The sequence below is a fragment of the Lissotriton helveticus genome, chromosome 6 (genome assembly GCF_964261635.1).
Source record: "Lissotriton helveticus chromosome 6, aLisHel1.1, whole genome shotgun sequence".
Lineage (NCBI taxonomy): Eukaryota > Metazoa > Chordata > Amphibia > Caudata > Salamandridae > Lissotriton > Lissotriton helveticus.
Window position 1 is genome coordinate 1,644,034,891 of NC_136067.1, and position 15,144 is coordinate 1,644,050,034.

A 15,144-nucleotide genomic window follows, 5' to 3' on the forward strand; every position below is an offset into this window, starting at 1 on the left:
GTGGAAAAAATCGCCACTTTGGTGGTGACATCTAAGGCACGCCGAATCTGGTATCCTTCCCATTTTAAGAAGCAGCACTCTATCAAAATAGGTTCTGTGGAGCACATTCAGTTGGATGAGGCGTAGCCTCGATTTAATCGCCACCTCACGGGGGTGCATGAGGACGATCTCCCAGTCCAGGTCTTCCATACCTCCCACGTCTGCCTCCCATCTACTCCGTAATCCTTGCAGGTCGCCTAACATGTTGTTAGTCAGTGTTCTATATGTGAGGGATACCGCCCGTCCCAAGTTCTGCTCCTGAAGCAACCTACCCTCCAGTGGTGCGTACTCTGGAATATCTGTGAGTGTGATGTTTTGTGCCCTCCATGCATGTCGCAACTGTGCATATTTGTAGAACTGAGTGTTGTGCAGACCAAATTCAGTCTTGAGCATCTGGAAGGATTTTAGTTCCCCTCTTGCAATCACATCACCAATTGTTGCGATGCCTATATCGTCCCACTTCCCAAAGCCCCGCAATTTACTAAGTTCCCCCAGCCATTTACAGTGCCATAACGGCGTCTGCCTGGTAGGTCTCTTGTCCCACCCCATGCGCCCCGTAGCCTTTTCCATGCTGTTAATGTGATCATCGTGGCCGGTAGAAGCGACGTTCCCATCGCCCCTCCGTATAAATAGTATAGTAGGTTCTTGGTGGACAACTTCGCCCTCTCTAGCGCGTATGTGGGGTGATCCGCTGCCGCATGTATCCACTCATTAATCGGTGTAAGGTGTTCCGCCCAATAATACGCCTCCAGGTTAGGAAGGGAAATCCCTCCGCTATATTGGTGACGCTGCTGCGTTGTCAGGGCCACCCTCGGCTGTCTCCCCAACCACAGGAAGGCCCGAAGGTCCGCATGGATTTTATTCATAGTTTTTGCTGGCAGTGGGTAATACTCGTTCTGTAGCGCATACAGAAACTTCAGGAGGATAATCATTTTGTATATCGCCGCTCGACCCAGTAGGGTGAGCGGGAGCTGTCGCCATCTGGTTATCTCTGTCGTGGCGCAGTCCATGACTCGGGCAATATTTTTGCTGAAGGATAATCTCCTGTCTAGAGCGATGAAAACTCCCAGATATTGAAAGCCTTCCCTGGTATGTATGAGTTGCCCTGGTAGGCACTCTCCCCGCTCCAGACCGTGCGGGTCGTAGAGGACTGATTTGTGCCAGTTAATGGTATGACCTGCCCTGGCACCATAGCCATCCAGCTCCTTGAACAATTCCGGTATCGTTGTGTCTGGCTCGGTTACAAACAACAGTACGTCGTCGGCGTACAGGGATATCTTCTCCTGCGCCAAGTCTATACCGCCCCGCGAGAAGCCCCGAATCCCATGGTTGTGTCTGACCTTTATCGCTAGAATTTCTATAGTGAGTGTGAATAGAAGGGGAGATAGCGGGCAGCCCTGGCGGGTGCCGATTAGAAATTCGCGAGATAACCTTCCGTTTACCCGCACACGCGCCCTCTGCGCCGTGTACAGGAGCTTGACCCATGTCCGGTACTTAGGGCCGAACCCATACCTCTGTAGCGACGCCATCAGGAAAGGCCAGTGCACCGCGTCGAAGGCCTTCTCCGCGTCCAGGGAGAGGAACCAGTGGGGCTCACTTCTTCCCTTAACCTCCTGCAGCCAGTTATGCGTGCGACGGAGGTTCAACTTGGTCGCCCTCTCCAGGAGGAATCCTGACTGGTCCATATGTATGAGGTCCGTTATTACCGACCGCAGTCGTTTAGCTAAAATCGTGCCTAGGATCTTTGTCTCCATGTTGAGGAGGGAAATGGGGCGGTAGGAGGCACATTCGTCCCTTGGTTTGCCCTCCTTATAAATCGGGACAATAGTGGCCAAGGCGAGGTCTGGCGGTAGGCTCCCCGCCTGGCACGTCTCCAAGAACAGTGTTTTTAGATGTTGCTGTAGTAGATCAGCAGCTTGTTTGAAAAACTCAGCTGGAAAGCCATTCGGCCCAGGGGTCTTCCCTGGTTTCAGCGAGGCTATGGCATCAGATATTTCCTCAAGGGTCACCCCCGCCTCTAGAGCCGCGCTAGCCTCGGGGGACAGAGTCGGTATCTCCGTTTCGCCATATACTGCTGCGCGTCCTCCTCCGTACCCAGGTCCCTGGCTCCATAGAAGCTTTCATAGTAGGCCGCAAAGGCGTCCGCTATGGCCTCGTCTGTGTGTACATGGCTGCCGTCAGGCAATGTGATCCGATCTACCCACCTCGCCGCCCTTTCCTTGCTTCCAAGCCACGCTAGGAGTTTGCCGGACTTATCACCCACGTCATACAACCGGTGAAGAGTTGCCAACGCCTGAGTACGCGCCTCGTCTGTGACCAATTCCCTGAACTGTCTTTGCTCATCCAATAGTTTGCGCAGCAGTACCCCCTCCCTCTGCCTCTGATATTCCGTCTCTAGGGCTAGAATAGACGTCTCCATACTAGCTACCTCAGCCTGTTGCGTTCGCCGCCTCTCTCCCAACCTGCTCTGTATTCGGTCTCTCAGGACCGGCTTCATCGCCTCCCAGAAGGTGATCCCTGAATCTACCATACCTTCATTTTCGGCCACATAAACCTTAATGTCAGCTCTGATGCCCCGCCGCATTTCCGGTGTTTGGAGGTCCCATGCCGCTAGGCGCCATTCTGCCCTCCTCCCCCCTCTCTCCCGTCCCAGCTGTGCATATAGCGGAGAGTGGTCTGACAGTCCTCTCGCTTTGTATTCCGCCCTGTCACTCGATGTAAGAATGTGCCTGGACATGAATATATAGTCTAGTCTTGAAAAGACCCTGTGAGCCCCTGAGTAGTAGGAGTATGTCTCTTGGGTAGGGTAGAGCCATCTCCAGACATCAGTGAGTCCGATGGCATCCATCCGTCGTGCTAAGGCCGAGCTTGTCCCCCGAGTACGTGGTGTCCCTGATCGGCCACGTGATTCGCACATGACATCATTGAAATCCCCTCCCACTATTTGTGTTGTATCTGCTGTGTCAATGAGTATAGAGGTGATCTCTTTGAGGGTGCGCTCCTGTAGTTTTGGGGGGGCATATACCGAGATAATCGTGTACCTACGCCTCTTCCAGGTCCCTTGTATGCCTGCATAAGTCCCCTGTGTGTCCAGCCAGGTACGGGTGACAGTGAACGGTGCCGTTTTTTTACGAGGATCGCCACCCCCCTGGAATCTGTAGTGTACCCAGTATGCGCTAGCACAGTGTAACGGCCTCTAGCTATAAACGCGCACGTATTGCCCCTAAGGTGAGTTTCCTGTAAAAGAATGAAATCTGGCGTCACCCTCTTGAGGTAAGCGTTCACCAAGCCCCTCTTGATCTTTGACCCTAAACCATTCACATTCCATGATAAGACGGTGACCCCCGTGTCACCCACTTGCGGGGTGTCTAGTGTACTAGCCATCGTGCGGTACGACATTCATCCCAGGTGAGTCTCTGTAGTGGAAGTGTTACAAAGCGTGGCAAGTTGTGTTGCTGCTGCTCCTCAACTGCCCCCCCCTCCTCCTCCTGACCCCCCCGGACCCCAACTTGAGAGAATTTGAAAACCTTCCCCCCCCCACCACCCCCCTCCCCACCTCCCTCCCCTTCCAGTCGCATCCCAACTTGGGACCAAACTATCCACGGGAGAAGGCCTGTCGCCCTCCCACATTTCCCACCCATCACAAACCAAAGAACTGTATAAGCAACCCGAACAACATTGAAGGGCGTGTCAACTTGCGTGCTCCCATTGGCCGAGCGGCGATCTCACTAGTCCCTGAGCCTCATCGGTTATGAGTGCGAGTCCTGTGTGTCCATAGTGGGCCCCTGGCCCGACGAGTCCTGCTCCAAGTCTAGGATTTCTGTGACCAGCGGGTGAACTGAGTCTCCAATGCCATCTTCCTCCTCACCACCGGAGGCGCGGCCCTCCGACTCGTCCCCCTCCTCACCCTCAGAGCGGATGCCATTCCGTAAGCAGCTGAACCTGGATCCCGCAACCGAGTTGTTTCCAGGCGATGTCGATCTGCCTCCCCTCCTGCCACTGGCACCACGGGTCTGGTAAGGCGTCGCTGGCGTTTGTTTCCCCATCTTCCCGGGCTTCCTTCGCTGCGGCTTGGGAAGCTCCCAACGCGGCCTCTCCCGCACTGACCTGTCCAGAGCTTCCCGTCCAGCCGCCTCTCTGCTATTCAGGATAGGACGTTCTTCAATCCATTGCCAAGCCTCCTCCGGATGTGAGAAGAAAACAGATTTGTCCTTATAGAGCACCTTGAGTTTTGCTGGAAAAAGGAGCATGTAGGTAATGTTCATGGATCTCAGTTTTGCCTTTACAGAATCAAAGGAGCAGCGCTGTTTCGACACTTCCTGACTATAGTCCGGGAAAATCATTATAGTTGTATTCTCCATCCGGATCTCTCCCAACTTCCTGGCTTCTCGTAAGATTAAGTCCCTATCAGCATAGTTCAAGAATCGCGCTATAACTGGTCGCGGCCTTGCGCCTTCCGGCGGTTTGGCTAGGAGAGCCCTGTGTGCCCTCTCAATAATGAAACACGTGGAGAACTGCGCAGCCGGAAAAGTAGTCAGCCAGGCGTGGAGAAAGGAGGCCATGTCCCTCCCCTCAATTCCTTCCCTAAAACCCACAAAGCGAAGGTTGTTGCGCCTCGATCTATTTTCCGCATCGTCCACCTTCCATTGTAAGTGACGGTGCGAGGCCTGCAGCTCCGCCATGTCTTTCTTCAGGGCCGTGATCGAGGCATCGTGTTCAGTAACTCTAGTTTCGGCTTCTGCCACCCTGTCAGTCAGGTTCCGAAAGTCCTGTCGCAGCAGTGTTATCTCGGAGCCCACCTCTCCAATCTTTACCTCTAGTGCCGCCCGGGATTCCTGAATGTCACTCCTGGACGCCTGGATGGCTGCCAATAGCATCGCAGTTTCGGACTGCGGACCGGATATCGCCCGCTGCTGCTCCGCTGCATGTTTTGGCGCTGCAAAGTTATCCATGGGGCCCTGCTTCGTGGATTTAGGCACCGGGTCTCTCTTCCCCATGACTGTCCTCGCCCCGGGACGAATCCCGCCGCGGGTCACTCGCCAGTGACTTCTTGAACGCCCAATGCGCGGGTTAGGCCAGTGCGGTGGTAGTGGTTTCAGTCCGGTTCGCAGTACCCCGGGCCGTAGTGTTGTGGGGAATGACGTCCCTCGTGTTCACCTCACAGCAGGGTTCACCCCGGGTCTCTCCCCATTAATGCGACCTCTCACCCTGACCTCCACATCGTCGGATCCATAGCAGATGCCCCCCTGTGCTCCGCTGCGACCCCCCCCACGTAATCACTGGCTTCCCAATTAACTCCAGAGTCCGATCGACCCGCTGTTCCTGTGGGCGTCTCCCAGGCCGAGGCCCGTGTGCCAGGAGCGTTCCTCCGCCAGATGGGCACGGGAGAGAGGGCAAGGCCGGCAGCCCTGCCCCGTAGTATCTCACTGTTGCCGCGAGGCTCGCCTGGCTAATTCCATGTGCCCCTGCTGGACCTGTGCGGCCGTGTGTGTCTCGGGCATCCAGGCTTCTCTGTCCCTGGTGGTGTCTGCCTCTGCTTGCGGGCCACACTCTCACTCCTCCACCTCCAGCCTCCTCCGTTCCCCCTCCTCACCTCAGCCCGGGGATGTCAGCGGAGTACACCTTCCGCTCGCCGCCTGGGAGAAGGCAGTCCGGGCACCACGCTGACGCAGGGGGTGGCCGGGCCCCAGCAATAACACGCTCTCTCTCCCGGCACCTCCAAACACCGCCACTCCGGATTACCCTGCGGGTCTACTCCCGGCAGTCTGACTACCCGCTGTAGGTTTCTATTCTGGCCGAGTGCGTCCTCCGGTCACAGTGCCAGTATCCAAGTCAGCGCTCCGGTAGCAGCGCGCCGGGTGGTGGGGGTGAGGGGGGACGCCGGGGTGATGCGGGCAAGGCCTGATTACTCTGGCACAGTTTCTCTTCAGTGCGCCCCCGGTATTACAGCACGTCCCCCCGTACTGACCGCATCTGTTACTGCCTCGCAGGTGCCGCCTCCCCAGGCTATCGCGAGCGTCTCTCTGCTGCCTCCGGTGCGCAGTCCCTGGTGTTCGCCACTTCTGGCCACTGGCAGCACCAACGCTCCTCCGTTCCTCAGCACCGCCGATTCCCCGCCTCACTTCAGTGCTAGGGTGGCCGCCAATCGCCACCTCCACCGATCGCGAAGTCCACCGGCCGCCATCTTGGTAAAGGCGGCCGGAATGCAGTGTCGCCTCCGTACCCCCTTCAGGCACTCCGGTCGCAGTCACCCCGTATCACTGGGTGTACCTGGGCAATACAACGTCCCGGCGCGCGGATTCCGATTCTGCCGAGGCTGCGGACTCTAACTTCTGCGTCTCCGCCTCAGCAGTGGGTCGCGGTCGCCATCTTGACCCACAGGGTGCTGCAGAGTCGGCTACTTTCCTTCCAACTTTCGGGCAGTTCCAGCTTGGGTCCGGGGTCCCGGATTACTCCCCAGCTCTCAGAAAGTCTCGGGCTCGTTTAAATTAGGTTCGTGGCTCTTGGGGTTAATCTGTTAATGTCGGATTTCAGTGCCGCTCGGCCGGAGCTCCGGCAATGCACGTCTTAGTCGGCCATGCTGTCGGCCACGCCCATCACAGACTTACTATTCTTAACTCCGTAGGTTTCAAGTTCTTTTCAGGTAGCTAAAAAGATAACCTTAACACCGTAAGTTTTGAATTTTTGGGGCAGCTAAAAATGTATCTTGAAGGTATACAGATATGGAGTTAAGTATTGTAAACCTATGCTGACCTATATGCACGTAGTTTTTCAATAATTTGCTCCTTGATATTTTTGCCACAATAATTGGCTCCCAGAGTATCAAGCATCAAAGATTGTGCTTTACATATGATACTCTCTGTATGCCAGGAAGGCCTCCTCATGCAAGGGAAGGCCAATAGATGCCAAGGACAGATAATCAATATCACAGATGACCGTCAGAAGCAACAGATGCCACTATAAGCTATGGATGCTTACCCCTGCTAGGGACGATCCCCTACACCAGTGTTGTCAACACCTTGTAAGGGTGACCACCCCATAACAAGCTACCAGTAATAAAATGATTCCCTTGTTCTATTATACAGGGCCCACCAACAGTAATTTTTCCCCATAGCTTGGTGCCAAGTAAGTTGCCACAGTCCACCATAGACCTATCTGAGCATTATGTGTCTTCATGGTATCGGTAAGCACCCAGGGCCTTCTCAGTATTTCCTTCAGGCATACACAGTGAACAATAAGTGCAGGCTATGGCAATCAGATTTGAAAACCTACTGCATACGCTTTTCCACAATGTATAGTTGTAATAAAGTCAAGCCCCTCCACCCAGCACTCTGTCCTAGAACCCAATATGCATAGCTTTCAGCTATTTAGTCAGTAGAGGGCACAGGACATGACCAAAAGCCTGTACTCCAAGTACTATATAGATTTAAACCAAACCTGGCAAGAAGATAAAATTTACAGTGCAATGTCCTACTTTTTGTAGAAGTAAACCTGTATAGCAGTTGTGGTGATAGCTGTGATTTATATATCAACAGTTCAGACTTGAAAGTGTTAAATCTATGTATATGTATACCGCCAAACCTTGGTCCAAAGACAAAAGTTGACATTTGCTGGCTTGGAAGGCTTCCAGTTTGTTAACTTCAATGAACAAGGAGAAACAAGACCTTTCTTTTTGTCCCATGATTTGGCTTGCCAAAAGCCACATTCTGCAAAAAACATTTCAAATGGCCCATGAAGGGGCGAGCTATGTATGTATGTATGATGTAGTGCTACAGCGTGAACCTAGCCAGAAGGCAGTAGAGTCAAAGACAGGCATAAAATCAATGAGTAATAGGAGAGGCAGCTCCTTTATAGGTTAATAATCTTTTAATGCATTGTGAGGTACCTTTCTTTAAAGAGGTGGATCTTTAATTCTTTCCTAAACTGAAGCAGTGTTGGGGTGGTCCTGATGGATGTTCCAGATCCTGGGTGCACAGGTGATATGGCCTGCTGCCTTGCTTTTTCATTTTTTATACTTCTTAGTCTACTGTCTGAAAGTGTCCTGGTTGCAGGTGTGCAGAGTACCACCAGAGATGTCTGGAAGATAATTGGAGGTGCTGGACGTGATGACATGGAAAATGATGTAGTTGGTTTTCAAGATGATGTAGGTTGGCCAGGAGAGCTAATGGAGATCTGACAGGATGGGGTGTTAATCATATTTCTTCAGGCCTTACATGAGATGTGCTGCAGGATGCAGGATGCCCTGAAGGGGGGCCCAAGGGTAATCTGGGAGGCCATGGAGCAAGGCATTACCATCACCCAGAGAGTATGAGTGCTTGAACAGCACGTCTAAAATTGCTATCCGAAAAAAACGGGTTTCACTTTGTTTAGAAGAAAGGGCTGGTTACAAGCCATCTTTGTTTCTTTGACAATGTGTTCTTTGAGGGTGAGATTCGTGTCCAAGGTGAATCCAGGTTACTTGGCATTCAGTGAGAGATGGCGTTTGAAGCCATCAAAGTTCATGTCATTGTACTGTGTATTGTTCTTGGCGATATACAGGAATTCTGTCTTTGTTGGGTTGAGATTCAGAAAGGTGCTGGACATCTAGGTCTGAATAATGTGCCAGCAGTATTTGAGGTGCTCGATGTCTGAAGTTGAAGAGACTTTCAGATACAGTTGTGTATCATCCACATTTGGCAAATCTTGATGCTGTTATCCATGAGTAGAGCACTAACTAGAGCACCACGTTCGTCACAGACTGCCCCATGTGCAATGAAGCCACACTCTAGAAGTGTGGAAAATACTTTCATTTCCCAATGAACTAACTGGCAGATGCATCAAAATTCGGTATTCCAAGTCCTCATTAGCGAAAAATAAGGAATCGCTAATAAGGACATGCAAACCGCGATGCATCAATAAAATCGCAAAATATTACCGAATCGGTAAAAATCAGTAACATTTGCGAAAACATGGCTGCGAGAACCAAAATAAAGATTAGCAAATACCAAATTAGCAAATACCGAATCGGTATTTGCGAATTCGGTAATAGCGAAATCGCAAAAAGACGCGGCGCATCGGAAGCAGGCTGATGACATCACAACCAGGAAGTAGCACAGCCCATGCTTCACTCGGTGCCCAGAGGAGCTCAGAGGAGGAGGCAGAGCACAGGAGCAGAGGAGCAATACATAGCCAGCAGTGGCCAGGACCTGCACAGCAGTGCATAATGGAGAAAGAAGCAACCAAGGGAAAGGACACCCCCAGGAAGAGAAAACGAAAGTTCTCTGACAAGGAACTTGAGATCCTAATAGAGGGTGTCAGCAGCAGGCATGAAAGGCTGTTTGGCAAGCTCTCCCGGAAGGTGCCAGAGGCGGAGAAGAGGAGGATGTGGCTGCGCATCAAGGACAGCGTCAATGCTGTCGGAGTCACCCACCGCAGCATCGACGACCTTAAAAAACGGTGGTACGACCTCCGCAAAAGGGCTAAGGAGAGGACTGCGGAAAGGGTGAAGGATGCGGCTGGCACAGGTGGTGGGTCCTCCAATGTGACACCGAACACAGCCCTCAAGGACCTTGTGGAGTCGACAATCGAGCCGGAAGCTGTTGTGGGGGTCACCCAACTGGACACCTTGGGTGCTGCGGAAGGTGGACAAGGTAAGATGCATGCCAGCGCAGATATGCAGCGTCTTGTCAACCCCTGCCCATTTCCCCATGCCAAACACAGTGCACATGTAGCCGTGCCTAAAGCACAATCCCTCAACAGAGTGTTGCATCATGGGAGTTGTAGTCATTACATGAAAGAGCGCATGTCTGACCCCTGAGGTGTATGATATGAAAACAGCAGCAAAGGCCCAAATGTCAGTTCACATATGTCCTTTATGTAGATGACAAAAACAAAACAAACAACATCCACAAATTTATAACAATGCTCTGTTTCACACACAGATGCCTCCCCCATGGAATCAGATGACAGCAGCCGCCTAGTCATCTGTGAGAGCCCAGTGGTGACCGATGCGGAGAACACGCTGGAACATGGAGGCAGTCCTTCCCCTTCACCACCACCGCAAACACCACCAACACCACCACCACCACAGCGGACAAGAAAACCACCACCACCACCACAGCGGACAAGGACACCACCACCACCACCTCGGTCAAGAACACCAACACCACCTCCACCAGTCCTGTCAACCACACATACCCGCAGGGCAAATGTCCCCTCCCTGCAGGAGATGGAGACGGAGCAGAGGCCAGCAGCCCCAAATGTACAGCAGCAGGCTGTCGTCACCCCAACCGCCCGAACAGCAGCACGTCTGTGAGCTAGACAGCGGGCTGGATCCCTGGGTAGGGCTGCTGTGACAACTGTTGACCCTGCAGATGTGTATGGAGTCGTGGAGACCCGGATGCTGCGTGTTCAGCGCCTGCAGGGGAGACACATGGGTGCAATGAACATGAGCATGACAAGAATGTCCAATAGATTTGCATCAATGACTGACGCTGTGCGTGAGCTGACCACAGCCGTTGTAGAGGGCAACAATGACATTAAGGAATGCCTACAGGAACTCACACAAGCGGTTGTTGCAGGCCAACGGAGTGAGCGCAGGAGACATAAGCAGTACTCACTCAGTAACAATGCCACAATTAAGGCCATCAAGAAGCTGTGCAAGCCCGCCGATCGGTGTCCCTGCAGGTTGACTTGGGCCATTATTGTGGGGATGTGGCAAGGACCCTCGATAGAGTGACCACTGCAGTGGAGCATCTGCAGTCTGGAACAGCCAGTATCAGCAGTGTGGGAGGGGATGAGGTGAGTGAGGCAGCCTCAAGTGTGAGCAGCGTCACCATGCCTGAGACAAGCGGGAGGAGGCGCAGCGCGCGCAGCGCACCAGCCAATTTAAGTCATCAAGGAGATGTTGAGGAGTCACGGGATAGGAGGCTGGGTGTCCGTGGCAAACGTAAATAGCCATGATGCAATGGCCCCCTGGCCATGGTGAGGTAACCATGGGCCAACTGTAGTGCCACATGCAGCACCTGTGTTATCAATGGACATTTCATCTTTTGATTTTATTGACGCTGCTTCATGTTTCTGTTACATTAATCAGCACCAGTCAGGTGTTAATGGGCATTAAACCCTTGCAATGCATATCATCTTGTCATGGCTCTTTCTTACCCGTCTCAGAAGTGATGCCGTGTGATGTATGTCCGCCTCCTTTGCCCTTCTGCTGTGTTGAGCACATGTGCCTGTCGGTGTTGGGGGGGCGTACACCTGCTCCTCTGTTTGCCCCAGCAATGTTATGCGCACCTTGAAGACCCTTTCCTGGATCATCCTCCTTCGCTGAGCCTGAATCCTCCTCCTGCGAGCAAGCACGTAGGGGGCGTCCATTTTGGTTGACTAACGGGGTTTCCAGGCTCATTTTTAAAGGGTTACTGATTGTCAGCACCTTTCAATTTTTTTTTTTTCTTCATTCGAATCACTTTACCTCCAGTTTGAGATTCCCCTTATTTTGCTCATGCTAAATAGCGCTGTTTGAGGTTTAGGTATTTGCGTTTTTTGATGCATTCCGTTGCGATTCTTTATTAGCAATTCGGTATTTCCTGGGCCTGCTTTGGTTTTCGTTATTTCCGATTGGCTGGATAGCGATTCGGTAATTTACCGAGGGGATTTTTTTAGCAATTCTTTAATATTTACCGATTTGTGTTGATGCATTGCATTTGGGGGTTTTGCGGTCGGTATCCGCCTGTTTTACCGAATCGGTATTTTACCGGGAGGTATTTTGCTTGATGCATCTGCCTGATAGTTAGTAAAGGTAGAATAGTTGATAAATATAGGTCTTGTCATGTGTAGTTGGTGTGTGGATGATTTAGGGAATTAAAAGAATTCACAAACCATGGCCTGAAGATTATTCATAAACTGGAAGTTTCATGTAAACTGCTAAACAAGGTTTGTGAACCAGGCACTTGACTCATCAAGAGCAGTTTATAGACATGAATCCTGCTTAAGAAACCTTAAATGGAATGAAGATCAACTGCTGTACATAGGCCAAAAGAAACTTATTTGTGCTTTAAACAATTCCCACAATAATAGGAAAGGCATGGAAATCCATTGGAACAAAGATCACAGTTCAAAGGAAGATGTTTTTGATTTGCGGCGCATTAGCGTAAAGTTGTTGCTGAAAAACATTTTTGTCGGAATCTGTTCAGTATTCAGGTGACACTTTGTCTAACATCCATTTGTCAGAGCAGATTTTATTCCATCTGTGAGAAAATCCCTTGGTCCACTCCTTGCTCTGGTGTAGTTTGTTCAGGGCTGAAAAAGCATTTGTGACTCAATGCATCTGAAAAGGATGGAATGGCCTGTAACATTGCTAAGGGCTCAACCCTAGCTCAAGTGCTGGTCAAACTCTACAAGGAACTGTGGAGTACAATCTTCACTGAATCAAGTGCTTCCTTTTACCAATAGGTGGCAGACACACAGTTGAATTCCAAAATAAAAGTCTATGACTGGGAACATCCCTTTTCCCTCATTTATTTATTTGAAAAGTTTTATATAGAGCGAACTTTACCCTAGTGAATGAAGGCAAAAACATATAACCAATAAGCATAATCTGTATACATAAAAGATAAAATAACAGTAAGCTCGTAAAACCGAATTCTGAAGGTTTAGTCTAGAAATGTGTTCATAAATAAAAGTTTGAATTCTTTCTTGAAAGATGTAGTTGGAGGGATTAATCTTATTTCAGGGGAGAGAGAATTACAAATTCGAAGGGCGATGCCAGACAAGCTCTATTGTAGGTCTTCTTCTTGAAGAAACGCTGTGGTTTTAGCAGTAGGAATTCTTCAGGAAGAAAACCTACAACAGAGCCTTTTCTGGCATCTTGTCTGGTAAAACTGCTTACATGGATACATGAAAAGTTTTTAAGCCTTAACCCACAATAGACTGAATTCCCAATTTCATCCCATCACAGAATCAATTTCAAACCCCTCTTTCAAAAAGGCCTGGCAACAAGAGGCTTCTTTCAACTTTGCTCACAGAAAAATCTCTGGATTTTACTAAAGACTTTACACTCAGTCGCATATTACGTGTCAATCAAGTTGGCAAATCTGCACATTACTTCCTTGTCTAACTCACGTTAATTCTAGACAACAATTAACAACTAATGTTCAAGCTCTAGTCATTTCAAGATTTGACTTCAGCAATGAAATTCTGTGAAACTCCTTTTTACAGCAGTATAACTTATGTTGCTAAAACAACCTTGTATTCATGGTGAATTTTAGTTATAGCGGAGTAGTTGCCCAGCACAGGACTGAAAAGGAAATAAGAAAATGGTGCTATAATTCATATTGCTTTAATTCTAGTAGTGAGATTAGCTTGTCAGTTTTGCCTCTGGAATAGTAAGAATAAAGTTTATGCTTCCTGTCAGGCGGTAAAACTCCCTACAAACCAACCTGCTAGTCAAGTTTAGCTTAGCCCAATGGCTGAAAATTAGTGGCTTATGGCTGAATCTAACCTCCAGTCTGATTAGCATAGATTCCTATTCCTGACAGGAGGTTGGATGAGGAGTCATATAACCACATGTGGTGCAAAGTGGTCACAAGCGAAGGTGCCAATGTTTTGCAATAATAACAAAAGCAGAAACTGAAAAACATAAGTGTAAACTAAAAATCATAAAACTATAAACAAATACATAAAAACAATGCATCTTTTAAAACAGAACTAGCATCTCTACAGCCAGTACCAACATAACCAACTGAGATTGCTGTTAAGAAATGGCTTGTGAACAGAGAAGGGTGGTGCCTAGCTGCTTAAAAAGTTTGTGCTGTGCACAAGATGGACAGTGTCATGAAACATCATTATTTACAAGATTATCTATTTTTTCAGAACCCTATTTCAATTAAGTTGTATACAGAAACACATTTAAAGTGCACTCTTTCAGAAAAAATACACAGGTATGTTAGCTAGATATTTTGAAAAATTACCTCTCGCAACGTGAGAAGAGTTTTCTTATCAATTGTTGCTCTTTTAACAAGTTCCCTATTTTCCTTTTCCAGCTCTTTCAATCTTACACATGACTCTTTTAAAACATTTGCTTCCTTAAAAAGCAATTTATTTTCTTTTTCCAAACTGGAAATTTTCATATTATCCTCTTCAAGTGTAATGTCTTTAATTTCGGCCTGTTGTCGAAGCCTCTTATTCTCTTTCTCCAGTTGCTTCTTGTCTTTTTCCAACTGAGATGTTTCCTGTTCTAACAGTTTACTTTCTTTTTCCAACTGTTCCAGTCGTTTACTGGATATTTTTAACTCTTCAAGATTCTTTTGCATTGTGTGGTTTTCTGCCTCTAAGTCTTGAATGTCACCTTCTAGCTGTTGAATTTTTTTGTTGCTATTTTCCAAAGCTTTCTGTAACCTTTGGTTTTCTGTGTCCAGTCCTTGGTAGCTGACTTCTAAACGTTCAGTCTTCTTAGATGAAGCCCTCATAAGATCCATTGCTCTCCTCATTTGCTCCTTTTCATTGTCAAGTTCTTTATTTTCTAATTCTAACTGTGCCACTTTGATGTTTGTGCACTTCAGAGATTCAATAGTTCTTCGCAGTTCCAAGTTTTCTTCATCAAGTTGTGAATTCTCTTTCTCTAATGATTCCAGTTGAAATGAGAGGTTCTTTAGATTATCCAAAGTCTTTTTTAGCTTACGGTTTTCTAATTCCAAGACAGAATTTTCTTGCTCCAGCGTCTCAATCTTCTCACATGTGATTTTCAAGCTTGTGATCTTTTTCTGCAATTGTTCATTTTCCTTTTGAAGGTGATGAAGTTCTTTTTCAAGCTCATCTGCTTTTTCTCCTTTCTCTTTATAAAGTTCCAATTCTTTTTTCAGTTGCTTCCTTTCAAACTCCATCTTGTTTAGTTTGCTGCTGGTTTCTTTTATGGACTGATGAAGAATTTTGTTTTCTTTTTCAATGTCTTTTACTCGTGCTTCAGTGCCAATTTGTGACCTCTGTCTAAGCGACGTAATAGTTTGATTCAAATGCTCTGCCTCCTGTTCCAGTCCTTTTATCTTCTCAATGAAACAAAAAGAGAAAAACATTAGATGATTTCTATTCAGTTTAATTGCTAATACATGAAGGAAACATGGCAGTACA

The 15,144-nt window shown here is 48.8% G+C and overlaps 1 protein-coding gene across 4 annotated transcripts in view; it reads right to left on the bottom strand.

Annotated features, from left to right (window-relative positions):
* The window catches only part of CCDC88A (coiled-coil and HOOK domain protein 88A), an 822,041-nt gene that overhangs the window by 298,173 nt on the left and 508,724 nt on the right, over positions 1 to 15,144 (bottom strand). For all 4 annotated transcript variants that reach the window (XM_078649494.1, XM_078649496.1, XM_078649495.1 and 1 more), the window contains exon 15: positions 13,989 to 15,059. In XM_078649494.1, coding sequence (XP_078505620.1) covers positions 13,989 to 15,059 — 1,071 coding nt within the window. The remainder of the gene's footprint in view (positions 1 to 13,988; positions 15,060 to 15,144) is intronic.